This window comes from Pinus tabuliformis, chromosome X, assembly GCF_031772625.1.
Source record: "Pinus tabuliformis cultivar Carrire ecotype Pingquan chromosome X, CPIR1, whole genome shotgun sequence".
NCBI classification, from domain to species: domain Eukaryota; kingdom Viridiplantae; phylum Streptophyta; class Pinopsida; order Pinales; family Pinaceae; genus Pinus; species Pinus tabuliformis.
Window position 1 is genome coordinate 692,707,730 of NC_142308.1, and position 27,940 is coordinate 692,735,669.

General features: G+C 40.8%; 1 protein-coding gene across 4 annotated transcripts in view; it reads left to right on the forward strand.

The window, feature by feature from the left end:
* The first annotated feature begins 4,931 nt into the window (after window positions 1–4,931).
* Window positions 4,932–27,940, forward strand: part of LOC149141871 (uncharacterized) — a 371,617-nt gene continuing 348,608 nt past the window's right edge. For all 4 annotated transcript variants that reach the window (XM_089448940.1, XM_089448942.1, XM_089448941.1 and 1 more), the window contains exon 1: window positions 4,932–5,240. In XM_089448940.1, the coding sequence (XP_089305066.1) occupies window positions 5,073–5,240 (168 nt within the window). In that variant the 5' untranslated portion in view covers window positions 4,932–5,072. The remainder of the gene's footprint in view (window positions 5,241–27,940) is intronic.

Below are 27,940 nucleotides of genomic sequence, written 5' to 3' on the forward strand. Positions count from 1 at the left end.
GAAAATAATAATAAATCTAAAATAAATGAGAATTTTGTTTACATAGATAGGCACATGCATTTATTTAAAATAATTTTAAAATATTTAAAATAAATGAAAAAATTCATTTTCTATAAACATTACTTATACTAATTTATGATGTTTATCGGTTTACCAAGTATGTTATTAAAGTTATTTATTTTTATAGTATGGAGGAGTTATTTATGAAATGTCTTTGTTGTCTAGGCATAACAAGACACAATACTTATCAACTTTTTGCAAATAGAATAACAAGTTAAGAGGACTTTACTCTGGAGAAATCATTATGGTTAAACATGTTTGAATTAAAGTTGTATCAAGATAGTTGACCTTCACAGAAAGTCATGGTTATTAAGTGCAAGTGTTGTAGGTGATAATTATTGTTATGTTCTCTATTTTGTCAATTTCAATCTCACTTATTTACCTTTTAACATTCTAGGAGAGGTTTTTGTAAATTATTCTATCGTTATAAGATTGGACAAAATGATCTAAAAAAAACTTACCATTGGTACTGAAGGTTTTATTGATTTTCACTATAACTAAAAAATCTAGGCAAATTCTAGTAGAGTGTTTTTTCCATAATGTGCTTAAATTGAGAAAACTTATGTAGTAATTATGTTTATATTAATGCACAAATGAGCATGGTACTAATATGCATTAGTGGGTTAAAATCCCAACGATCGGCACTAGTAGTTTTCTATCTTAGTTACAATAACTTTTGCTATCAATTATTTTTTCATAAGAGACGAGAACTAACAACAACGCTACATATAGTACTTGTAATTAAAATTTATAATAAACTCTTGTGACATCCATAATAAATTAGTACTTTTCTACTTAGTTACAATAACTTCTATTATCAATTACTTTTTACATAAAAGACAAGTACTAACAACAACACTCTATAAAATACTTGTAATTAAAATTCATAATAAAATCAGGTGGAGATCCCTAATGAATATTTTTTTAATGCTTTAATGCGCAATGTAAAATAGAGCATTGTGTTTAATTTCACAAGAGGTTAAAATGTATAAAGTGCTAACGTCAATATATTTACGTTACAAAGATACACACATGTATGTTCATGATTGAGGTATTTTTATAGATACACATGTATATTCATGATTGAGGTATTTTTATAGAGACCATGATTATAGATAATGCAAAACAATACTTTTAGATATTTAATTAGGAAATTTAAAGAAGAAGCGGTAAGGAAAAATTAATATTATTGAAGTGTAAATGTGCCATCTAGTTTTTCACTGATTTTCCATACTCTTATAGCTGAACAAAACCTACCTTAGAGAGAGAGTCTATTTCTGTGTTCCACTCCCTGTAAATATGTCGACAAGAAATTTAATTAAAATGTTGTTTGAGCAAAAAAACCTCCTCAAGAATAGGTAACAAAGTGTGTATGTGACAACGTTGCGAACCATTGAACCAGTTAACAATGATCATTGAATCACCAAATATTTGCAAAGCATGAATATCTTTTTCAATGGTAAAGAGTAGCAGAAGTTTGAGGCTGAGAAGTTCCACATAGTTATTGTGATATTCCTTTTTCTGGTGTTCCTCATGGCATCGTTAGGATGGACTTTCAGGGTTGGAGGTAGACATATCATAGGTGGAGGTTTACTTTATTAGTGGGCCCAAGGGTTTTTGGAGATATTTCATGGGGTTTTGAGGAGTTTCTATGGGATCTGATGACATTTGCTTGGTCTATTCCATCATCTGCACAACTTGTCTTTTGTTCCGTCGCATTCCGACAACTTTTGAAAAACAGGGTTATTATTGGGCCTAACTTAGTTAATGCTTAAGGTGACATTCCGAGAGGAATGCTTGACATAACACCTTAGTGTAATAGCTCGTTGGAACCGAAATGAGAAGATCTACAAAATGGAATGGTTATAAGTGTTTTTCAGTGACTTGAGGAGGCGTGGTGGTCAATTTACACTTGACCCACATTGAAAAATATGTTAATTGAAATAAAAAGAGGGAAAAGTGCTCAATGATTAAAATAATGATAAAATGGAGGGTTCTAGAGGGGTCCATCAAATCTATAAAAGAGGAGGAGGAGGCCATTAACCGACATCTTGGATTTGCGTTTTCTTCTTGTGGAGAGGTTTGAAAACTCGGTTCTCTACTTTAGCAGTGACACCAAGATGAAAACCCTCAGGTGATTTTGGTGAGAGTGGACGAAAACCCACCTCATCTCCTTGGTGGATTTAACCAAAATTCATAGGTGTAGTGATTGATATCAATTCAGTTTTGGGAGGGCCGTTTTCAACATTGGAGCATATTAGTTTTGGAGACGAGATTTTCTATCTTAGCTATTTCATTTATATCATCATGTACACTCTTTCAGTTATTTATTATAATGAAAGCTGAGATTATTTATGCCCATTGTCTTATTGAATTGCATGCACTCTACTTATTATATTTTACATGGCAATCTTCTGTGAATTGAATAATAATTTTATGGTGAAATTTTGGTTGAGATAAATTTATGCATAATTAGCAAAATATCCCATTTGGGATATTACAGTTTTTTGTGCCTCTTCCCAAACCACTTTGGAGCTTATAAAGATGGTTTTCATGTATGTAAAGAACTACCACAGAAACCATTTTGTGATGCAGCTCCATCAAAGTATGCCCACATGAAGGAATGGTTTATCTCTTCAATGACAATATTTTGAGGAACATGTGAATTTTCTTCCACAGGGAGGAGTTCATAGATCAAACATACATCAGTCGCCACATTCTCAGGAACAAATGTTTGATTTTTGAATATTTCTCTATTTCTTGCTATCCAAATTCCCCAACAAACCAGAGGAGCTAGGTTTCTGAGATGCTTTGGGGTGATATGATCCCACCATACCTATGATGCTTCCTAAACTGTATCCCTGACCTAATTTATGGCTCCACCTAATTGTCCTTTGATCAAATTCCAAACTGCCATTGCAAAAGGACATTCAATGAACATGTGCAGTTTTGATTCCAGAGCACACCTGCCCGATCATGCAAGTCTCACTTTAAGAGGTGATCCCATTTTGGAATTTTGTTTTCCAAAAAACACCACATGAATATATGAGATTTAGAGGGGTGTTTCAGCTTCCACAAACAGTTCCACCACCAAACCTGCACTTCCGACTGTCTAAATATGTTGATATAAACATACCCATCTTTTGGAGTATATCTCCCCTAGGAGGAATGGATCCAACAAAGTGAATCATCCTCATCCTCATTGATGCAGACGTGAGCAGTGTTGAGAGCCAAAGTGTAATTTTGCCAATTCTCCTAGAGATCCATAGGCAAATTTCGCTGCTGTGCAGAGCACCCACCTTGGGCCCAAATTTTAAATTTTATTAATAAAAACTAAAATTAATATTTATATAAAGATAATTTTCATATGAAATTTTAATAAGATAATGTGATATTAATTAAAAACTAAAAATTGAAAGTGATTTAATTTGTATATAGATTAGTCTAAATTGATGTAACTTCAGATCTATAGTGTGTGGAGAAGGATCAAATTCCTTAATGTGTAAATCTTCTTTTGGAATGTAAAAATTAAATTATGTGATCTTATTATCACTTTACATGAATATTACATAATCATATCTAATTTATAATTATATAAAATATAAAATATTAATGTTCCACTTTTTTTTGCTAGACAATATGAGTCCTGAGATGACTAACACCCTTAACGTTTGGCTTGAGTAGCCCCGACCCAGGGGCATCGAAGTTGTCAAAATCACTTGGGGATCACACCTTGCTTAGGTCACACCAACCCTTAGCATAACTGAATTTTTGCCCACGAAATTTCCAACTGATGACCTTTTCACCATAGAGTGCCTTAACTAACACCCTGTCACTATCTACTCTATGCCCATTAAACTAAATATTTTACCTTTTTAGTAATAAGTTTATATTTTTAATTTATTTTAAAATTATTAATTAAATTAAATTAAATTATTTTAGTTTTATGTTTATTAAATTATATATATATATATATATATATAATTAAATTAAAATTAAAATTATATATATATATATATATATATATATATAATCTTTTATAAAATGTGCAAATAAATGATTAAATTTTAATTAATATAATTTTCAATTATATTATTAAATTTTAAAATTTATAAATATTTAAAAAACAATTTTAAAAATTATATACCATTTATATTTAATATAAAATAATTTAAAAATAAAAATAATATTATATAAATCAAATAAATAATTTTGTTTGTTTGTTTGTGTGATTCTCCAGATTTAACCTGTGGGTTGAGGAGTTGTGAGCCAAGAGGCATCTAATTAGTCAAAATTTTGACTGGATTTTTAGCATGTTTTCTCCCCTAACACAAGAAACCTATGGCTTGAGGAGCTGCCAGCCAAGAGGCATCTAATCCATCAAAGTCTTGACTAGATTTTTTAGCATGTTTCCTCCCCCTAACACAGGGCACAACTACTCCCTTGTGAGATTTGATCCCGAATCACTTTACGAGGCTATCCTCAACTAATTGTACTAATAAAACTTGACATAAATCAATTAAATATTAAAAAAACATATTTTTTTAAGTTAATAAAACATTTATATTTTAATTTAAACCCTAAGACCAAAATCCTCACTCACACAACAATGGCCAATCAACCTGCCTCACCAATGGCCAATCAACCTGCCTCACCTTAGTTAAGAAAAACCATACATGTAAACTTCACGCTAAACATTGACTATAAACATCAGCCTCCTAATATAAGGACACTCTGAAACAAATAATATAATGATACTCTCGAAGCAATAATGATAAATAATAATGATAGATAATTAATTTATATATAAGCCTTTGATTAAATAAAACGATTGAAGTTGAAAAAAATTCGTTTTATTTAAGTGGTGTGAGATACCAAAACACTCCCGCCGTCAAAATTATAATATCAGTTGGAACTTTGTATACTGTACACCCACGGTGGAGAGAACTATAATCAGAGAATATGAGCAACAGAAGATAAAGATAATATCGGTAGATCACAAAACAAACAACATGCCGGTGTCTCCTCTCGGAGGACAGAGATGGTTGGGGACTCAGGCGACCGATTTTCACGGAGCGATTTTCTTCCATTCTCGTCTTCGGGACCACCACAGATACCCAAAAGTCCCAGTCATCCGACACAAGATTTCCGTTTACTGTATGCAACAACATCAACAACAGGTACTTATTTATTCAGTCAGTTCAACTGCTTTTCCATAATATTTAGTCATTAACATCTCAGCAGCCACAGTTTTAATCTTACAAAATGGGATAGGTGTTTGATTTTGTTCCTGGAATTCAATCTCACAGAGGGATCATCTTCTTTGAGTCACTTTAAGTTCATATGATATAATATCAATATCTATTATTTGCTAAATAAACTTAAGCATGTCGCTGCGTGCAATTCAGAGTATTTTTTTCATTTTTGCTTTAGCCCAGTGGACGAAGCCGATCGAGGCCAATGTGAAATACCTTCATTGATAGCTAGGTGACTCGGTTGCTGAATTCGGTTATTCCTAAAAATTTCAGTACCTGCATTGCAGTAAGAGTCCGAATCAGATTAAGATATTTCACTTAAATCAATCTTCAGCAGCAACCCTGCGTACCAACGAAGTGGCCCCAAACTGTGCGGAGTTGTCCTTGGATTGTGAAAGGGCACAGGCCTATTAGTGTGATATAGATTTCACGTGAGTCATCTCGAAGACCTCTTATAGACTATATACCAAAGTCAAAAGTCTTACTAAACCCCTAAATTTACATTCTACACTTCTCTTTATATATATCTTTTTAGGAAAGAATCAAGTTTGGTTGATGGTCAGTCAAAGGTCAGACAACTCATTAGAATTTCAACCTAACAATAAGCTCAATGGACTAATTAAACTAACTCACTAAGCCTATTTTATATATCATAATCTGTTTCTAAACCGCAAATTTTACATTGCTAAAGTAATCCATTACTAAGCCACGAGTCTTCTCACTCCCCCCTGCATTCCACAGCTTTCTTTATCTATTATTTCATGTCGAAACCTTATGTAATTCACTACCATGAGTCCCCTAAATCCAGACTCGACAACTGTCTTGATGAATTATTTCATGTCGAAACCTTAGTATGTAATTCATCACCATGGAAAATAGTTTTTGCTCAAGAGGGTTTCCTAGATTTTCTCATTTTCTTTATCCATATAATTTTTAATTTTAATTAATTAATAATTAATTTGTTTTTTTTAAATAACAGCAAAAGAGATTCAAATTGTGTTGAAATTCCCAATTATGAACAATAGGGATTAAACTCAAGGACGAAGCTCAATTAAACTTTTAAACTTTTCCCTATTTGATGTGGAATAATCTTTTAGATAATGGTTTGGCAACCTTTTAGTGGATTTACAAATAATTTTTGAAAATTTATTCCATTCTTTTTTTAGTGTTTTATTATAGAAAATAAATTAACCTAATGGATTTGAAGGAATCTGTTCTACGGAGTAACTTGCAGGAACAATCACTGAAACAACCAACAGTTTTCACCTCTCTTGGAAATTAGCCTCACAATAAACGATCCCAGCTTCTCAACAAACCCCTCGCTAAATAGAGTATCCCAAGAGCTAGTTGCCAGAATATCTGCATAACTTTCCCTGTTGTCTTTGAAGGTCTTGCATTCTAAAATGAAATGCTTTTCCGTTTCCACTTTTCCAGAAGAACAAAAAATGCACACTCTTTCCTCCCACACTTCTTTTGGCCTTTTCCAGTGCTGTGTTTCACAACGGAGTTGATGAGAATTAGTCTTTAATTGAGCAATAAGAATTTTGACTCTCCAAGAAATATTGGCCTCTATGTACTCTTTTTGTTGATGTTTATGAGTGGGATTAAACACTTCAATATAGTATTTTTTCTTTCTCCCTAGCTCTTTATCCCAAGTACACTTGTGGAACTTATCCATAACAAATTTTTTTATCTCTTTACTCTTTATGGTGTTGAAGAATCTAGGGCAAAGTAGTGTAGTGTGATTCTTTGTTACTTGATAAAAATTTGTGGAATCTTTTTACTTTTCTTGTTAGCTTATTCTTCTTCTTTTTTTTACTTTATCAAACTGCTACCAAAACATAAAAACAAGAACACAAGATGTTGGCTCTTTGCCGGGGCCAAAACCTCTCTTCTCTTGAGAGGAAACCCCTTTTGTGAATTTCTCTTATTAAAGCTTCTATTGATCAATGCCAAACCCTAGACCCGTGACAAGAGATCCTCCAAGCACAAGTCAAGTCTTTACTCCTTTCTGCACCATATATCTCGACACTTCTTTTGACACTTTCTCTTCTAGCACTTTGTCTTCTAGTTAGAGTTTTTTTACCTTAGAGAGATAGGCTCCTTCGCTTGGCTTGGGAGTCCTTGTAGGCTAGATCTCTCATCCAAACAATGAACTGTTCGCTAGCTGCTGTTATGGCTCAGACATACCCTTACTGTACCTCGCATGTGTGACTGTTTCTAGCCCTAGAAACAGTCCTTTATACTTCGGTCTCCTTCTTTCTTACTTCGCTTGATGTCCTTCTTCCACGCTGGAGTAGGAGGCCTTTATGGGCCTAGTTTTAGCCCCAAACAAATAGAAATATCCAACTGTGATCTTACTATTGTTATGGTTGCAGACTGTCCTTCATTCCCTCACACGTGTGACTGTATATACCCTAGAAACAATCCCTTACTCTTCGCTGTTCTTCCTCTTCTCTTCGCTGCCCTAGTAGCCCCTTTTACCTTGGCTTCCTTCGACCTTCTTGATCTCTTTCTCTTGCGCATTTCAGAGCACAATTGATGCGTTGTCTTTGGAGTGGACAACCTCTATAAATAGAGGACTGTCCCTCCATTTTAGCCGACTTGACTGACTGCATTTAGGCCGACTTGTCTTCTTAAATGTAGGCCAACTTTGAGGGCAGTTGTTGAAGTTTCTAAGCCTAACTGTTAGAAACCCTTCATGCACTTCACTGATTTATTCCTACCTACTTGTTCTGTTAATTAACAAGTTATTTACCATGTAAATACTGGAAATAAATACAAGTGCATGCTCAACACATTACAGATCATCAACTGAAGGAGACAGAAACAAACACATAAGTGACACCGTTGTTTTTGGACTAATGTCCCTGGAAAAACTCAATGCGGGAAAACCGGTGCAGCTACCTGAGGGTTTGATTTATTAAGTAGTTTCAGAATACAATCTGGGCGCCAAGTTTGGCTCACCCAATAGAGAATAAATCTCGACAGTAGTACCTCTCTACTCGGAAGCAGATATTTCGACTGAAACCCCGGATAAACACTTTGTTAGCTCCACAGCTCCAATCTGCCCCACGAAACCCCAATGTCAGCCTCTCTCTAGCCCAACGTTAGCCAACATCACTCTGGCTTGGCCTGCGTCAGCCTCTGGAGGCACTGCGTTAGTCCTCTGGTCCTCTGCGTCACCCACGCTGGCCCTCTGAGGCATTGCACAGCTCTTGGTTGGCTCTGCGTGACCCTTGGCTGGCTCTGCGTGAACCCTTGGCTGCTTTTGTGTCCCTCTCTCCGGCTACTATGTTGATCCTCTCGGTGCTATCTCTGCCTCTCTGCTTCTGTATTCACTGCCCCTCAGTTGTAACTCTGATCACTCTTTCAACTTTCTCAGCAAACCCAGCCCCAGAAAGTTGAAATCTTGATCTCTTGGTGTATCCTCTAAGTGACCTTCAAGCCTCCTCTTATACTTTTCTCGTTGACAAATCAACGGCCGAGATTAAGTCCCTAATCAACGACTAAGATTAGATCTGGCTTGATCCATGACTTTTGGACCATTCTAACACAGTTTTATATTAATTCACATTAATAGTTTATTTTCTCTAAGTTTAGACTTAGGGACTCCATTAAAAATATTAATTATTTTAATATCTCTCAAACTGTTTAGAATCTACCCAAACCCTTTCTGGGTATTGGAGATCTCATGTGCCTTAGCCTCTCCACCAATTTTCATGGCTAGATCACATCCAATGCTACCCCAAATCAACACTCCCTCTTAGCGAGGACTGTGCTCTAGCAATACTCCTCACTGAGTATCACCCTGATCATTCGGCATCGGTTCCTGTGCTGATGCTAGGCCTGTTGCTCATCATCTGCACTACTGCATCCTTTAGTGCTACCCATGGCCCTGCCATTGCCACTGCTGCATCCGTACTGCAACTCCCTGTGCATCCGTGCTGCTGCCCATGGCCCTGCCACTGCCACTGCTGCATCAACACTGCAACTCCTCTCATCATGCTGCCCATAGCACTACCACTGCTAACTACTGCACTGCAACTCAGTTACTGAGAAGTAAGTAACTGACCTCCCAACTCTGACATCTATGTCAGGCTAGAGACACCCTCGATGCTGAAACTCCCTCTTTCATTGACAAGTGCTCCCTCTCTGACCTTTGCGCTGCTGCAACAAATCCATGCATCTCGCACCGTTGCACACCTCTCTGTGCCATCCTGCACTGGTACAACACTCCCGTGCTTCTCACACTCCTGTTGCCTCACGCTGTCCTGGGAATCCTGCATTGTAGCTCCCTCTGTCGCTCCATCCGTATTTGTCTCTATTGACATCCGCCAATACTGCTACTCCTCTTCGGGGCTCCCGTAGCAAGGTCTAATCCAAGAGGTTGGGTACCTCGAGGATCCTGCCCCTCATCGCTTATAGTCCGTCTGACTACAGCTCAATGTCTCCCCACTTCCGCTCAAGTGGTGTGTGTGCACTCATGGCACAGTCATCGTCTGTCTCCACTTCCTTCTCTACCCTTGCTGGCGCAGCCTTGGTTTCAGAGACTTCTCCCTTGCTCTTCTTCCTTGGACACTGGGTTGCATAATGATCCAGCTCCCCACAATGGAAGCATTTGACCTTGGAGAGGTCCTTCTTCTTCCGTTTCTCCTGCTTTCCCTCAGATGCTAGGGTAGCATCCACCTCCTCCACCTCCTTCTTGATTTTGATCCCCTTGTCGCTGCTTCCTGCCTTGCTCAGCCTTCTGATCTCTTCTTGGCGAAGAGCAACCCACATTTCCTCCCAATCTGGAAGGGTTGCCTTGCCCAGTATGCTCTGGACAAACACCTCCCAGTGTTCTGAGACTGCGTTCAGGGTTGTTCTCACCATCAATTCTTGATTCGGCGTGGCCCCTATGGAAGTCAGCTGATCCCAGATCTCCTGTAATCAACTGAGGAAGGGGTCGATCTGTTCTCCCTTCTGCATCTGGTATGATCCTAGCTAATTTTCTAGTAACATCCTTCTTTGCATAGAAGTATGTTGGTATAATTTCTTTAGGGCCTCCCACATCTCATTTGCCATTTCGTTTTCGGCAATATGTGGTACTACATGGTCCTTGACCTCGTCAAGGATGATGCTCTTGGCCCTCGCCATTGCCTCCTCGTATTTGTCGTTATTATCTGGGTCAACTGGGATAGCTATCGTCCTCAAGGCGAAGTGCTTGACACGATTCCTGTCTAGAACGGATAGGATTCTAGCCTTCCAGATTACGAAGTTTGAGGCTCCGTTTAGTCTATCCTGGTCTCTTACCCCGTTCACTGCCATCTCGCTGCTCCTCTACTTCCCTCCTAGAAGTTCTTGGTGTGACTCCCTCTGAGCCTTGATTTCCCTCTTGGAAATCCTTCTGCCAATGTCGAGATGCCCCCACTCTGATCCTTAGTGCCGCTGCACCATTGATCCAAATTTCTTGGCTAGAAACCCTCGGTAGCAACTCCCTCCTCCTTGGTCTTGCCCTGTTAGGTACTGTTCTGACTACAATACCCCACTAGCTCCACTCTGCAACTTACCCACAACCTCCTAAACCCCAACAAACTGAAGGTTAGAGCTCCTAGGCTTTGTGCAATCCCGGCACCGGAAAATCAACCTTCTTAGCCAACTACGTCAACCCTCTTGGCCTCTGCGTGGCTCTGCGTGAGCCTGTCTTTGCCTCCCTCAGCCTCTGCGCTACCTCTTTTTGGCTCGATCTTAATGACGCAGGCACTGTGTCACCCCTTCCTTGCTGCTACTCTGCTAGGAACAACTTTTGTCACTCGGGACAGCTGTTTTTTGCTACTGCTGCTCTGCTCGGCTGATGTCCTTAGTTCTCCTATGATTTGCAACCACGCTCTGATACCATGTTGAAGTTTCTAAGCCTAACTGTTAGAAACCCTTCATGCACTTCACTGATTTATTCCTACCTACATGTTCTGTTAATTAACAAGTTATTTACCATGTAAATAATGGAAATAAATACAAGTGCATGCTCAACACATTACAGATCATCAACTGAAGGAAACAGAAACAAACACACAAGTGACACCGTTGTTTTTGGACTAATGTCCCTGGAAAAACCCAATGCGGGAAAACTGGTGCAACTATCTGAGCATTTGATTTATTAAGCAGTTTTAGAATATAATCTGGGTGCCAAGTCCGGCTCACCCAACAGAGAAAAAATCTTGGCAGTAGTACCTCTCTACTCGAAAGCAGATATTCCGGCTGAAACCCCGGATAAACACTTTGGCAGCTCCACAGCTCCAATCTGCCCCACGAAACCCCAGCGTCAGCCTCTCTCTGGCCCAACATTAGCCCAACGTCACTCTAGCTTGGCCTGCATCAGCCTCTGGAGGCACTGCGTCAGTCCTCTGGCCCTCTGTGTCACCCACGCTGGCCCTTTGAGGCACTGCGCAACTCCTGGCTGGCTCTGCATGAGCCCTGACTGGCTCTGCGTGAACCCTTGGCTGCTTCTGCATCCCTCTCTCCGGCTACTGCACTGATCCTCTTGGTGCTATCTCTGCCTCTTTGCTTCTGTATTCACTGCCCCTCAGCTGCAACTCTGATCACTCTCTCAACTTTCTCAGCAAACCCAACCCCAAAAAGTCGAAATTTTGATCTCTTGGTGTATCCTCCAAGTGACCCTCAAGCCTCCTCTTATATTTTTCTCGTTGATAAATCAACAGCCAAGATTAAGTCCCTAATCAACGGCTAAGATTAGATCTGGCTTGATCCCTGACTTTTGGACCATTCTAACACAATTTTATATTAATTCACATTAATATTTTATTTTCCCTAAGTTTAGACTTAGGGACTCCATTAAAAATATTAATTATTTTAATATCTCTCAAACTGTTTAGAATTTGCCCAAACCCTTTCTGGGTATTGAAGATCTCATGTGCCTTAGCCTCTCCACTAATTTTTGTTGCTGGAGCACATCCAATGCTACCCCAAATCAACAATAGTTTGGTGGTTGACTTGTTGAGCATACTTTGGATTGATTCCATGGTGTTGTAGCATGCTTGAAGGAGCTTGTTGAAGGTGCCATTGCCTAGGAGTAGACTTGACTTTGCTTGGAGGTTTTCCTTTGATTTTAATATATATTTATACATAGTGTAACATGCCCTTAAGGCCTTCAATATTTTTTCTTGACTATTTGACTCACCTATAGCACTTTGACATGTGCTAGACCTACTACAATGAACAATAAACTCATTGTCATATATCATAAAAATAATATTTCTTTTCTTGAATAAGTACAAATATCAAAAGTACATTTATGAAGACCGAACCTAGTTACACTTCCTTCAACATATGGGGCACGCGTTCAAGTAAATACCCCATGTACTAAACCATTTGTTATTTTGCTACATCCAAGTCTTTTTTCTTTTGCACAATATGTCATTAAAGACAACCTTAGGCCATCTGCCCTTTTCCATTTGCTCATTTTTTTTAAATACCTTATGACTCGCACCATAACAATTGCTTCAATAGGAGCAACCTCTGTTTCACTTAACAAGATAGCATAAGGAACTGCACTTTTAATTTTGAATTTTTTTGTAATCAAACGCTTCTGAATTTTCTCAATTTGTTTCCACTGCATGTCAGATGTACTACTGGCCCACAGTTCACAACCATAGAGAATCACCAGAATCACTAGAAGCCCAAAAAGAGTTTGAGTGGTTTTCTAGTCCCATAACTCTGCCTCTCTACATCTATTTTGAAAAGCATAAAATGCTTTCCAACCCCCCAAAGTTCTTTTCTTTCTACAGCCAGCACAACTTAGATTTTTGTTGAAGTCAATTTCTAAGTATTTGTAATCCACAGTTCTTCCAGAATGCTGCCTTCAAAGTAGAAAGAGATAAAATTGAAAGAAATAAAATTATGTTAATAAAAATATCAAGAATTAATTCTAGAAACATCTCATGCATAAATAATTGAAAAACATAAAATAATTAAGAAAGAAAATAACAATTCATCGAAAGTATCTAGCAATACATTCAACCGTATTACAGTTAATGGAATTCTTGCTGGACGCCCATGACATTTACTCAGTTGTACATCATTCCATGATATAGAAAAAGATGCAGAAGAATTCAACAAACTAAAATTGTCTTGACTCCAAGAGGAGTTTTTGAATTAAGCTTTGAATGAATCCTCTGCTCCAATTCTCTTCTACTGTTCTAGAGCTAAAATACCATTTCTAAGAGGTCGATTCTCCTATTTATAATTAAATTTGTAACTTAAAATAATATGAAGCAAAAATAGTGCAAACAATCTAAAAAATCACAAAGCTTTGCATGTTACTATAATTATGGCAGACGAGGTGGCTCAACGGATGCATGCTCAGTGTCATAGCTGGCCCATTGCTCAATTAGATCCTTAGACAAGTAGGCATGTGGGAATGCATATTGGTCCATAGGTAAACTCGAGATTTCCTTTCCATATTTGAAAAGCCAAGTGTATCTTTCTATCTTTGGAATTTACAATTTCAATCTATTAGTTTTTTTTTCCTAAAGTTAGACCATTCATATTACTTTCAAAAGGACTCATACATACAATTATCTTTTTTTTTTCTCCGTAAATGCTAATTCTATTAAAGAAAAATAAAAATATATACAAAGAGGTTAGAACCTCTGAGGAGGTCGAGGCCATTCCTCTACCAAAAACTCAAAGACCTTACAGTTCAGGCTTAATGCCGAATTTACAAAACATACTACAAAATTTTTGGTTCGGGCCCTGACATACTGAAAAAGATTGCCTAGACTGAGTTCTTCATGCCCTACATTGACCACAAAAACTGAGAAGCAACTATCATAGCCATTTCTATAACAAAAAACAGAGACTGGAATGACATTGGCCACTCTCTGTAACCAGAGTATGGACCAGACAGAGACATCTATCCTCAGAATTGACGACACATACCCAAAATTGCTTAGACCACCCGGCAGAGAGGAAACAGTTCTAATCTGCATGCTTTGATGAATCCGGCATTTTCTCTTCCACCTGGCAAGAAGAAGCGACCCAGGTCACAAAACCACTGTCGTCATATACTGGTTCGCCACCATCAGGAGTGGTCACCAAATTTAAAACACCGCCTGCCCACTGAGTCGGGCCGCAAGGCACAATATCACTTTGAGCCGGATCCACGGGTTGTTGTGGCACCTCCGAGACATGGCCAACCTCTTGCTGGTTATCTGCCTGGAACACCATCCCTGTCAGGTCCCCGAGAAGCACACTGTCTCCCTGAGATTGAGAGGGGGTAGTTGTAGCCGAGCTGACCTGATTACTGTCTTCCTCCGCGAGAACGATAGTGATGCTTGCTGTCAAAACCGGCCTATTAAGCCGGCTTTGGAAAGTGAATCTGGCGGTCTGGAATGAACTATTCGGAATGGGCCTGGCTTGTTCTAGAGGCGGAGAAGAAGGGGATGAAGAGGCAATAGGAATAACATTCTGAGGAACAGGGCGTGAAGGTTGGCCTCTATTCCCTGTATGACTACCTCTGCGAGGAACACCTCGGCGTCGAGGCATCTTTAGAAGCACAAATTGACGAGCAGAGAGCTTGAGACAGAGTAAATCTATTACCTGAGGAATGCAGACAGCTTCGAAGAATTTACAAATCCACGCTAACAGCCAGATTCGGAACACCAGACAGGGGTTCTGAGGCAGCTCTGCCGCGCTATGAATCACTCCAGTGACTGAAACAGGCGTGATGAACCGATCCATGACAATATACCAAATTATCTGCCGATCACGCATGCCTGCATTAATGCCGGACTGCAGAACCAACATTCGAGACTGCCCGGAATTGAATTCACTTACGCTTAAGCCCTTTTGCCCACCTGCTACGCGTACCCTGCAAACGTTCCACCTGCCGTCTGCCAGGCCAGCTGCCTGTGTTATGCGGCTTGTCATAAATGTGACTTAATACCACCCGCATCCGGGTCTCATACATACAATTATCACTTGCTACTGGTTTGCCATTTATAAAACCAGACTAGTAGCATAAGTTCAAAATTTTGTAAGATACCTAGAATATCTGAAAATCCCCTCTAAATTTCTGAGTTTTGTTTGAATTTGTCTCTATGGTATTTCGTCAAACAGTTTATGTACATATGGCTGTAGGTGCTTTCTTTTGTATTTTATTTTAGTAAAAAATACACAGTACCGAATAACACCATGAAAATACTTTCAGACAGCAATATATAATTTATATTGTACTCGGAAATGTTACATACCACTGACAGGAGTCTGCTACAGCAATATTGGGACAAATATAACAAGAAATATCAGCATGTTTGCACAAACAGTGAGGTTGTAAGATGTCCACTCAGAAGATACACTGATAAACTCAGTCCACAGAGATATACTGGTCTGATAATGGAGGATATATGCAGCCTTCCCAACAAGTCACCTGCAAACAGTGACTGATATCTTCAGCAGCTCGTATAGATACCCAGAATAGGAACTCGGCCTCTTTTATGACACAACTCGACCTCTGAAATAACAGTGACTCGGCCCTTGGTATATGACAGACTCAACACCGCTTTCTTTATGCTGTTCTTAGCTTGTGTGAGGAGGTTTTTGTTTAGCAATATAACCCAGCTCTTATGGAGTAGACTCGGCCTCTTAACAGAACTTGGCCAACACATAAAAGATGCAAATCTCGGTCCCTTAAAGGTACAGAACTCAGCCCCTTTCAATATTCAGCTCCCACAAGGACTGTCACCAAATCGACCAGTAGAAAGGGAAAAAGCCCTTGGTATTTTAAAAATTAAAATGACACCCACAGTCTGATATGAAGGAGAAACTCGGCCCCTTGAAAGATGTAGTTTTGCTCCCAATATGTCTCAATATTCAGTCTGTATAGATAATATGAAATACCAAAAGTTAGAAGATAAAATCAACTGATAGCACCTTTAAAACTTACTCCATTTCCGCCATTGTCTTCTTTTCCGTCAACAATGAAGCCCAATGTCGAAATTTGAGTGATTATGATCCAATAGTAGCTAGTGTGTACAGTTTCAACACTGATACCAACAACCAAAATGAGGGTTTCCAAAAACCCTAGACTTTTTCTCAAGCGCTTTCCAAAATTCTATTTTTCAAGCGAGTGAATGCAAGAATGAGGAGAGACTCCTCATTTTTCCCTTTTTATAACTCATTTGACTTTTTTGCTGCCTTTTTACCTTTTCATTTTAATAAAGTCACTTTAGTGGGTTTTTTTACTTTATAATTTAAAACTGACTCTTCGTTAGCCTAGAACCCATGTCCCCTTTTTTCCCCTTTAGCTTTTTCATAAGGTTTTCTCCTAGGCAAATTGTGTTCCCTTGATTAATTTTTCCGTCCTAGCCTATGAGAATTTAATTAGGTTAGCAGAGTCATTACCTTATATCGCCCAAGTGGATGGGGACATGACAATCCTCCCCGCCCAAGATTGGTTGTCCTCAAGCAACATCAATCCGGGATGTTGGATTACTTGTTCTCCTTCCCAAATGGTGTCTTCGACAGACAAATCTTTCCATTTGACCAGGTATTCTTAAATGGTCCTGTTTCTTAGCTTATGCTCCCATACCTCCAAAATTCCCTCCAGGACCAAAATCAACTCCCCCACTTCACCCAATGGTGGGAGCTCAATAAAAGTGACAATGTGTTGCCCTAGGGTCTTCTTGAGGCATGAAAAACGAAAGACATTTTGTATCTTACACCCTTTTGGAAGCTTCATCGCATATGCCACCTCTCCTATGCGCCTCACAATCCTATAGGGTCCACAAAATCTGGGTTTCAATTTCTTTGCCCCTTCCTTTTGAGTGATGATTTCCAATGGGCTTGTAGACAAAGATATACCAGGTCCCCAACCTCGAAACTATGCTCCACTTGATGCTTATATGCATAAGTCTTCTGTTGATTCTGAGCCATCTGCAAATTATCTTTGAGGAGTCGCGGTATGTCCTGACTCTCCTAAATCTAATCCTTAGCTATAGGCGCCCTACTGTCTCCAAACACCCGATCTACAAATGTTGGTGCATCATACCCATACAGGGCTCTGAAGGGAGTCATCCCAATCGACATGTGATAAGTGGTGTTATAACAATTCTCTCCCAAGTGCAACCACTTTATCCAAGCTTTTTGTTGGCTCGACACATAGTTTCTTAGATAGCCCTCCAGCCATTTGTTGACTATCTCAGTATGCTCGTCAATCTGCGAGTGGTAACTAGTACTCGACATTAACTTTGTTCCAACCAACCTGAACAACTCTTGCCAAAATCATCCCCTCATGAATCTATTGTCTGTGAAAATTTGAGAATCCCCGAATCACTACTGCAGCAAACTGATATTACTTCTCCTACTTTTTAATCCATGCAAGTTATTTACTGTGTTCTATTGTAAATATCGAAGTAAATACAATTGCAGCTTTCACAACTTTAAATAATATGCGGAAACAAGAAATTGAGCAAGAAGGAAATACACAACACATGACACCATTATTTTTGGACAAATGTCCCTGGAAAACGCAATGTGGGAAAACAGGTGCAACAACTGAGGGTTTGTATTATTAAGCAATAGTTTTATGAATACAATCTTTGGATGCCTTGCTGGCTATCCAATACAGAGAATCTGACTGACAAAAGATTAGTGAGAAATACCTCACACTATCACTGGCGATCCAAGACTGATCCAACCACTGAATGGCTAGCCCCTAGCAGCCTCTACGCAGTTTCTGTGCAATCACTGCGCTGTTCTGCGTCACTGCTTCTTGGGCCTGCGTCACTCCTTCCGGTTGATCATCGTCACTCCTTCCGGTTGATCATTTTGCTTCTAGAACTTCGACTTCTGCCCTCCCGGTCTCACACCCCGACTTCTGGCTTCAAAACTCGACTTCTCCAACAAAATATGGATCTCCTCTCGGGCTCTGCGTTGCTTCTGCGTGGCCCTACACTGCCTCTTCTGGATCTCTTTCTGCCTCCTTTGCGATGTGTTCTCAGATCAGGAAACTCTCCAACCGGAACTATCCTGCTCCTCACTGCAAGAAATCACCTTGATCTATTCTCTAACATCTGCTACGTGTTGATTTTTGGTAGTATCAGATGTGCTCTAAGCCTCAAAATTTGCAAGGAGGCTTGGACACATGTATTCTACAATATCCAGAAATCATTTTGAGAAATTCCACCCAAAGGCAGTTTTATTTAAATAATTAATTATTTTTAATGGGTGCCTAATTCTAAACATAGGAAATTAAAATAATTAAAGGGTATTAATCAAACTGTGGGTGAAACTTCTAGAAGAAGACGAGGATAAAGCCAAAATGATTTGAGCCATTGATTAGACTCTAATCTGGGCTGTTGGTTCTCAACGAGAAGATTATAAGAGGAGGCTTGATGGGCATTTGGAAAACACATCGATTAAGAGATCAGAGATCAAATTTCTGAAGAGAGCAACGCAACAGTTGCGAGAGAGAGATTCGAAGTGATTTCTTGCAGTGAGAGGCAGGGATAGTATCCGGAGGGAAGTTTTCCTGGACCAGAGAGTACAAGGCAGAGAGGGCAGAGAGATGTCCAGAGAGGCTGGCGCTGGGCCACACAGAGCTATGCTGTGGCAGCGTAGAGCTTCAGAGGGAGATTGAAATTCTGTTGAGGAACAGTCAATATCTAGTGTCAGGGCCGGGGTGTGAGACCGAGAGGCTCGAGAGCTGAAGTTTCCAGCCAGCAGAGGATTAGAAGAAGGTGCAGCACAGTCCCAGCTGCAGTGACGCAGTGATTGCGTGGGAGTAATGCAGAACTGCATAGAGGCAACGCAGAGGCTCATCTCCATTGCAGATCAATGTTGGTTCTTCCAGTGACTGGGTGAGATCATCTCACTACTCTTTTTGTTCAGTTTCTCTCTGTATCGGATAACTAGTTGGGCATCCAATGAGTTGTACTCAGATATACTACTGCTTAATAATACAAACCCTCAGTTGTTGCACAGGTTTTCCCACACAGGGTTTTTCCGGGGACATTTGTCCAAAAATAACTTTGTAGATGTGTGTGATGATTGTTTCTCTCCTGTACTGTATTTAGTTTCCGCAGTTTTTATTTGTGTAGGCTGATGTGTATTTAATTCGATATTTGTCGTAGCACAAGAAGTAAATTGTTTAATCGAATTAACAATTAGAAGAATTAACGTCAGTTGCTATAGTAGGTATCGGGTAACCGAATTTTCACAAGGTATTAGAGCACTAATCATGAGCAAAAGAGCTCAGAAGCAGAAAGGAAGAGGAGTTCGAAATTACTGCAGAGGCAGCAATTCAAAACCCCAGAGGTAGCGTAGTTCGTGGGCCAAGGAGGTCGAAGTTTTGAGGAGAATTCGATTTCTCTGAGTGAGTCGACAGAGAAATTAAATCTCTAGATCGAAGCTTTCCAGAGGCATAAGTGAGCATCGTACTTTTCCTTACAGAGCAGATCTTTAGCTAGGACACAGATATTTTGTAGCAGTTGCTGGCAGAATAGTGTCAGTGGGAGAGAAGAAGACACTCTTGAGGGAATTCTTCCTTAGAGGACTTCAAGCCAAGAAGTTTGAATTCTCATTTGCTGAGCAGCAACAGGGAGCGACAAATCTACTAACTCCAGCAGGGAGTGCGTAGGCCAGCCTAGTAGCAGCGCATAAGAGAGAGGAGGTAGTTCGACACTTCACTAGCAGAAATGGCAGCTCATGGGTTGCAAGATCAGGATCGGTTGGAGGGTGCATCCAACTACGTGATTTGGAAGGCAAGGATCTCATGCCTTTTGGATGAGCACGATCTCGAAACCTATGTCGATAGTGTGGTAGCTGTACCCGCAGATCCAGATCCGCTTAAGAAGTACAAGGCCGAGATGACCAAGGCCAAGAGGTTGATCCTCAACGGAGTGAGGGATCATGTAGTGTGTCACATTGCTGGCAAGCATATTGCTCGACAGATGTGGGAAGCTTTGGCCATGCTATACGAAGGATCTTCTAAGTAGCGAAAGATGTACTTGGATCAAAAGATGAGATCCACGCAGATGTAGAAGGGGGAACACATTGATCCGTTCCTAACGAACCTTCAGGAGATCCGGGATTCGTTGGAAGTTGTGGGGTCAACACCTCAGCCTACCGAGATGGTGAGGCTGGCCTTGAATTCTGTTTTAGAAGAATGGCAAGTGTTTGTCTAGAGTATCCTGGGCAGAGAGAGATTGTCGGATTGGGAAGGAATGTGGGTCGCTCTTCAGCAAGAAGAGATGAGGAGAGACTTAGTCAAGTGTAAACTTGATAGTAGCAGTAGCAGCAGTGGGACGAAGCCAAAGGAGGAGGAAGAGAATGCAACCCTTGCATCTAAGGGACAGCAGGAGCAGTGGAAGAAAAAGAAAGATGTTTTGAAGATCAAGTGCTTCCTGTGTGGTGAACTTGGTCACTACGCTACACAGTGTCCTCTCAAGAAGAAGGACAAGGATGAGAAGCATGATCCGAAGGTTGCATTCGCAAAGATCGCGGAGGAGGAATTTGCCATGGTTGCCCAGATGCCTCCAGGGGAGAGTGGAGTGATCTAGAGCTGTAGTTTGAAAGAACTACAGATGGGCGGGATCCTTAAGGAGTCCACCTCTCGGATCAATACCTGTTCAGTAATTTTGGATGCTTTTCCGCTACTGATGCAGTAGCAGCAACAATTGGAGAAGGTTGCAATGCAGATGCAGTGTTGGCAGTGGCAGTGCCAGCAACAACACAAATGAAAAAACTATGAGGGTTGCAGTACAAATGCAGTGTTGGCAGTGGCAGTGTCAACAACAGTACATATGCAACATTTGTGCAGTAGTTGGTGGGCAGCGATGTCAGACATCAACAACACAAAGGGAGATGTTATAGAGAAGGGTGATGCTTCAGTGAGTTGCATTACTAGAGCATATTCCTCGCTAAGAGGAAGTGTTGATTTCTGGTAGCATCGGATGTGCTCTAATATCATGTCCCTTTTCAAGTACATTTGTAGCAGGGTGCTGCTACACAATTTTGCACAATTTTGGCTAAGGAAGAGAACCCATCATTTTTGACTTAGGGACTTAGGAGGTAATTCGAATTTATTTGGTTGCTAGTGGAACGTGGGGGCCACCCACATCGGAGTTCGAATTGGCCCATTCGAATAGCTTGGAGGGAAAGTCGAATAGGTGGATGGAGGGGACCACATGAGGCTAGGGAGGCCCAAGGAGTTATAAGGAGGGAGAAAGTCTCATTTTGGATTCATTCTTACACCTTACAATCAAAATTACTTGACTGTTCGCTCTGCTGTTTAGCTGAGTCAACTGACTATTTAGCCACGAATCTCTAAAGCGAGAGATTCAACTTCTACTTCGGGGGACCATCCGTGCCCGCCCTAGAGAGATAGTTCCATAAGTATTTCAGGAGTTCTGGGAGTGTGTTACAACACTACCATTCAGCTACAACAGGGAGTGTGTATTTCTGGCTACCTGGAGGATACGCATGGGGAGTTTGGAGCTATTAGTGATCAAGCATTTGCCGGGAGAGTTAGTGGATTGGGAGAGTAGCAAAGGGCCAACCTTTCTTGTGAGTTTCAGAGCCAACGTCCTAGCAGTTCGAATTATTGGGCTTGGGGACAGCGCAGAGGGCCAATCCAACAATTTCGTGGATCTAAGGAGTAGGTGCCATAGGCCAGAAGCCCATCTAGGAAGTCAGGGGATTGATAACGGAGGTCAGCCTAGCACTTTGGGTCCATTTCCAGGAGGATTTACAGGAAAATTCCGGTAGGCCGAGTTTCGCAGTTGCAGCTGACGCTGGGCTCCAAGGGGGTCGAATTTCAGAAGTCTAAACCAGCCAAATTCCTTTCTGGGTTTTTCTGGGTTTTGGGCAAGGATCACACTCCTAATTTTATAGAATTTTATGGGCAGATCTAAGGGGTCAAACAGGGGTCCCAACTGAGCCAGCAACTAGAGGAGCTAAGGGGAATGTGGGCCAAAATTTCGAGGTCAACACTTGGCCAATTGCTTCATGGGTTTTTCTGGGTTTAGGCCATTGTTTTAAAAAACGGCTGAGTCGACTTTGACTCGGCCGAGTTAGACCGAGCCAATGCTTGGCCGGGTCGGCTCGGTGGCTGAAACAGAACGGCTGGCCGGGTTGTTATCGAGCCAGTCATTGACTCGGTCGACTTGGTAACAACTTGACTGACTCGGCCGGCTCGGTAACAACTCGGCCGACTCGGCTCTTTGACAAAAATCCTGAAGCACATTTGTCAAAAGTTGTTCCGGCTCCTACATATCAATGGTTGGGTTGTTGTTTATTGCATATTTATAGCCCTAAAGTAATCTATCACTGTGAGAAAGTTTTGAAAATTACAAGGCCGAAGTATGGTTATCCTAGTGGCATGAATTAGAAAACTGAAACAATGCATTGAGCCATACAATGTTTTTAAAAAGGCAAACGTTCTGGCATTGGACTAATAAATACATATTTACCTCTAATTGTTCTGGAGTTTGACCATAATTAAATCAATGTTTTTGAGACTTCATTAGGGGCAGAGAATTGGTATTATTGTTGTTGTAGTCTAGTGATTGTCCTTAGGCTGAGGCAAAAAAGAATCTTGGCATTGGTGGCTAAGTATGAACTTTGTATTGGACAGTGCACTGGGTGCCATTTTGATATAATAGATATATTCATGAGCCTACTTTGATCATATGTTGTCTTCTCTCTATATTCGAAAGCTTTGAGTTTGGAAACATTAATGAAAATCTTTAAAATTATGTTTTTTATAATAATTTTTTTTTAATGTATTTTTTACAACGATCGAGTAATTGAAATCAAACCGGCCGAGTTGATACTGAGTCAGAGTCGGAGTCGGAGCCGACCCTCAGCCGTTTCTGAACCGGAGTTGGAGTTTTAAAACATTGGTTGAGGCCAAGGAGCAAGGAGTTGAAATCTCATAATTTTCTAAGCACGAGAAGCAGTGATTCCAACCCTTCGAAGTCAATAGACATAACAGTTTTTTGGGGCAACGCAATTTAGTTTGGTGCAACAGTTGTAGCAGCCTTCAGTTCTGTATTTTCTCACCTGGGTTTTGTCATGCTTGTCCATTGAGACAAGCCTAGGTGCACCAATCTAATTTACTATTGTATTTGCTCTTGAAGAAGTAATCAAATGGCTCAACAGTTCTCTATTTCCAGTGTTTCCATGGGTGCTTCATGTATATTTTGTTTTTCTGATTGCTGGATTGTTTGCATGCTTTGTATATCACTTATATTCCTGTTTAGGAACATTACATTTAAGCCTCAAAATTTGCAAGGAGGCTTGGACACATGTATTCCAGAATACCCAAAAATCATTTTGGGAAATTCCACCCGGAGACAGTTTTATTAAAATAATTAATTATTTTTAATGGGTGCCTAAGTTTAAACTTAGGAAATTAAAATAATTAAAGGGTATTAATCAAACTGTATCTGAGCCATTGATTAGAATCTAATCTGGGCCATTGGTTCTCAATGAGGAGATTATAAGAGGAGGCTTGATGGGCATTTGGAAAACACATCGAGTAAGAGATCAGAGATTGAATTTTTGAAGAGAGCAGCGTAGCAGTTGCCAGAGAGAGATTCGAAGTGATTTCTTGCAGTGAGGAATAGGGATAGTATCCGGAGGGAAGTTTTCCTAGACCTGAGAGTACAAGGAAGAGAGGGTAGAGAGATGTCCAGAGAGGCTGACGCTGGGCCACGCTGTGGAAGTGCAGAGCTTCAGAGGGAGATCAAAATTTTGTTGAGGAACAGTCAGGATCTAGTGTCGGGGCCGGGGTGTGAGACCGTGAGGTTTGAGAGCTGAAGTTTCTAGCCAACTGAGGATCAGAAGGAGGTGCAGCGCAGTTCCAGTTGTAGTGACGCAGTGACTACGTGGGAGTGATACAGAACTGCGCAGAGGTTGCAGAGAGGCAGCGCAAAGGCTCATCTCCAGTGTAGATCAGTGTCGGTTCTTCCAGTGACGGGGTGAGATCATCTCACTACTCTTTTTGTCCAGTTTCTCTCTGTATCAGATAGCTAGTTGGGCATCCAACGAATTGTACTCACATTTACTACTGCTTAATAATACAAACCCTCATCCGCTGCACTGGTTTTCCCACACTGGGTTTTTCCGGGGACATTTGTCCAAAAATAAATATGTAGCCTGTACTATATTTAGCTTCCGCAATTTTTATTTGTGTAGGCTGCAGTGTATTTAATTCAATATTTGTCGTAGCACACAGTGTGAAAATTCCTCAACCGCAATCCCTACTGCAGCAACTGATGATATTACTCCTATTTGTTAAATTCCTTTAAACAAATTACTTGCAGTTTCCTATGACAAATATCGTAATACATACACTGCAACCTTCACTTAATTAAATTATATGCGGAAACAAGAGTTGAGCAAGAAAGAAAATACAACACAAATGACACCGTTATTTTTCGACAAATGTACCCGGAAAAACCCAATGTGGGAAAACCAATGCAACAGATCTGAGGGTTTATAACTTTATTATTATTAAGCAGTAGCAAATTCTGAATACATCTCTGAATACCTCTTGGGTTATTCAGTTACAGAGAGAGAAATATTGGCAGGAAGATTTGTGAGATTACCTCACACAATCATTGAGAAAAATCTCGGCTGATCCAGACACTGGATGAAGTGCCTCTGGTAGGCCCTGTGTTGCCTTTGCGCAGTCCCTGTGTCAACCCCTCTAGGCATTGCGTCATCCAACCAACTGATCGATTTGCTGCCCGAAGTCACTGCTCTCAACCTCCCTGTCTCACACCCCGACTCTCGGCTTTTGAAACTCACTCTGTTGCAAAATTTCAGGCTCTCTCTCACCCTCTACTTTACCTCTGCTTGGCCCTGCGTGAGAGCTGCTGGATCACTCTCTGCCTCTCTCTGCTGATGATTCTCCCACTGAGAAAATCTCTCTCTCTCTCTCTCCGGATGCTATCCCTGCCCCTCAACTGCAAGAAATCTCCTCGATCGGAATTTCCTCATGAGAACTTCTCACTTCAGAAATTCGATCCCTTGATCTCTCGGTGTGTTTTCCAAATGACCTTCAATCTCTCTTAAATAATCTTCTTGTTGACATTCAACGACCCAAATTAAAAGCTAATCAATGGCTAAGATCATTTTAGCTTGATCCTCGTCTTCTTCTAGAAGTTACACCCACAATTAGATTAATACCCATTAATATTTTTAATTTCCTAAGTTTAGACTTAGGGTCCCATTAAAAAATATTAATTATTTTAATAAAATTGTCTCTGGGTGGAATTTCCCAAAACGCTTTCTGGGTTCTTTGGAATACATGTGCCCAAGCCTCCTTGCAAAATTTGAGGCCTAGAGCACATCCGATGCTACCCCAAATCAACACTCCCTCTTAGCGAGGAATGTGCTCTAGCAATATACGCTGCTGCATACTACTCTGACTCTAAAGCATCATCCTCTGCGCTGCTGATGTCTGACATGCTGTCCACCAACTACTGCTCAAATGCTGCATTTGTATTGCTGCTGACCCTGCCACTGTCAACACTGCATCCGTACTACAACTCCCTCTCAAGTGCTACTGCTAGCACTGCCACTGCCAATTGCCATTGCACTGCAAACTGTTGCTGCTACTCTATCAACAATGGAAAAACATCCAAAATTACTGAACTAACTGTGTTCAGTATGATACCACGTGAATGTTAAAGCCTGACTGTTGCTAGTCTTTGCGCTGACCCTTTGAATCTACTACGCTGCTGTTGACCTCTGCTCTGTGCCATCTGCACTGCTGCCAACTCTGCTCTGTGCTGTTCAGTCTCTGGTGCTCCTAGCCACTACAATTGTCTCTCCGACACTCCTCGGCACCATTGACACTAGTCCATCCTGCTACCTCTGATTTGGGCTCCCGTAGCAAGGAATTGATCCAAGAGGTGGGCTCCTCAAGGATCCTGCCCATTTGTAGCTCTTTCGAACTACAACTCCAAATCAGCCCACCTCCCTCTTGGAGGTATCTCGGTTGTCATGGCGAACTCCTCCTCTTCGATCTTTGCGGGCGCAGCCTTCGGATTGTGTTTCTCATCCTTGTCCTTCTTCCTGAGAGGACCATGTGTTGTGTAGTGATCCATCTCACCACACCTGAAACACTTGATCTTCGAGACGTCCTTCTTACGTCTCCATTGCTCCTACTATCCCTTTGTTGCAAGGGCTGCATTATCCTCCTCCTCCTTGGGCTTCGACCCACTGCTGCTGTTGCTTCCGTCAAGTTTGACCTTGATTAAGTCTCTCCTCAGCTCCTCTTGTTTTAGAGCTGCCCACATCTCATCCCAATTTGGCAATGCATACTCTGGACAAAGACTTGCCACTCATTTGAGACAGAATTGAGGTCCAGTATGATCAACTCTGAATCTTGAGGTGTATGCCCCGCAACAAACAACTCATCACGGGTCTCTTTAAGCTTCGTGAGGAATGGATCCACACGCTCCCCCTTCTGTATCTGAGCAGATCTCAACTTCTGCTCCAAGTACATCTACTGCTGTTCGAAAGATCCCTGATATAATGTAGCCAAGGCATCTCGCATCTCCTTAGCAGTCCCTCTGCTAGCGACGTGACAAACCAAGTGATCCTTTACTCCATCCAAGATTATCCTCTTGGCCTTCGCCATTTTTGTTCAGTACTTCTTTAGTGGGTTTGCATCTACATGGATAGCCACCACACTGTTGATGTATGTCTTGAGGGCATGCTCATCTGGAAGGAATGACATCCTTGCCTTGTAGATGACATAGTTGGATGCTTTGTCCAACCTGTCCTGATCCCTCAAGCCACTGGTTTCCATTTCTGCCAAAAATAGAAAGTTGAATGACCTCCTCTCTCCTCTGTGCCACTGTTGGGCTAGCCTACACACTCCGTGCTGGAGCTAGTAAAACCGCTGTCCCTTGCTGTTGCTCAGCTCTAGAGAATTTGAATTCCTTGGCTAGGAATTCTCTGAGGAAGAAATTCCCTCAACCGTGCTTCTCTTCTCTCTTCTGATGATCTTCTGCCCAGCAAACTACCTGCAAAAAAATCTGCGTCCCACCAACTTCTCCTCACGCTGAGACTTCAACGCTGCTCCCTTTGCCCCGACAAAAACTTGATCCGGAAGCCCTTTTCTCCGTTGACTCACTCAGAGAGAAACTGCCTCGAAATTTCAGCCCTCCAGCTAAGAATTGCGCAAACCCTCTGGGGTTTCAAACTGCTGCCTCCTGCAGTTTTTCGATTTCCCTCTTCTTCTCAGCGCTGGGTTTTTTGGCACTGCTCTTCTTGTTCCACCTGCAGCTCCGATACCATGTGAAAATTCCTCAACCGAAATCCCTACTGCAACAACTGATGATATTACTCCTATTTGTTAAATTCCTTTAAACAAATTACTTGCAGTTTCCTATGACAAATATCGTAATACATACACTGCAACCTTCACTTAATTAAATTATATGCGGAAACAAGAGACTAAGCAAGAAAGAAAATACAACACAAATGACACTGTTATTTTTGGACAAATGTCCTTGGAAAAACCCAATGCGGGAAAACCAGTGCAGCTGATTTGAGGGTTTTATTTTTATTAAGCAGTAGCAAATTTTGAATACGTCTATGATTAC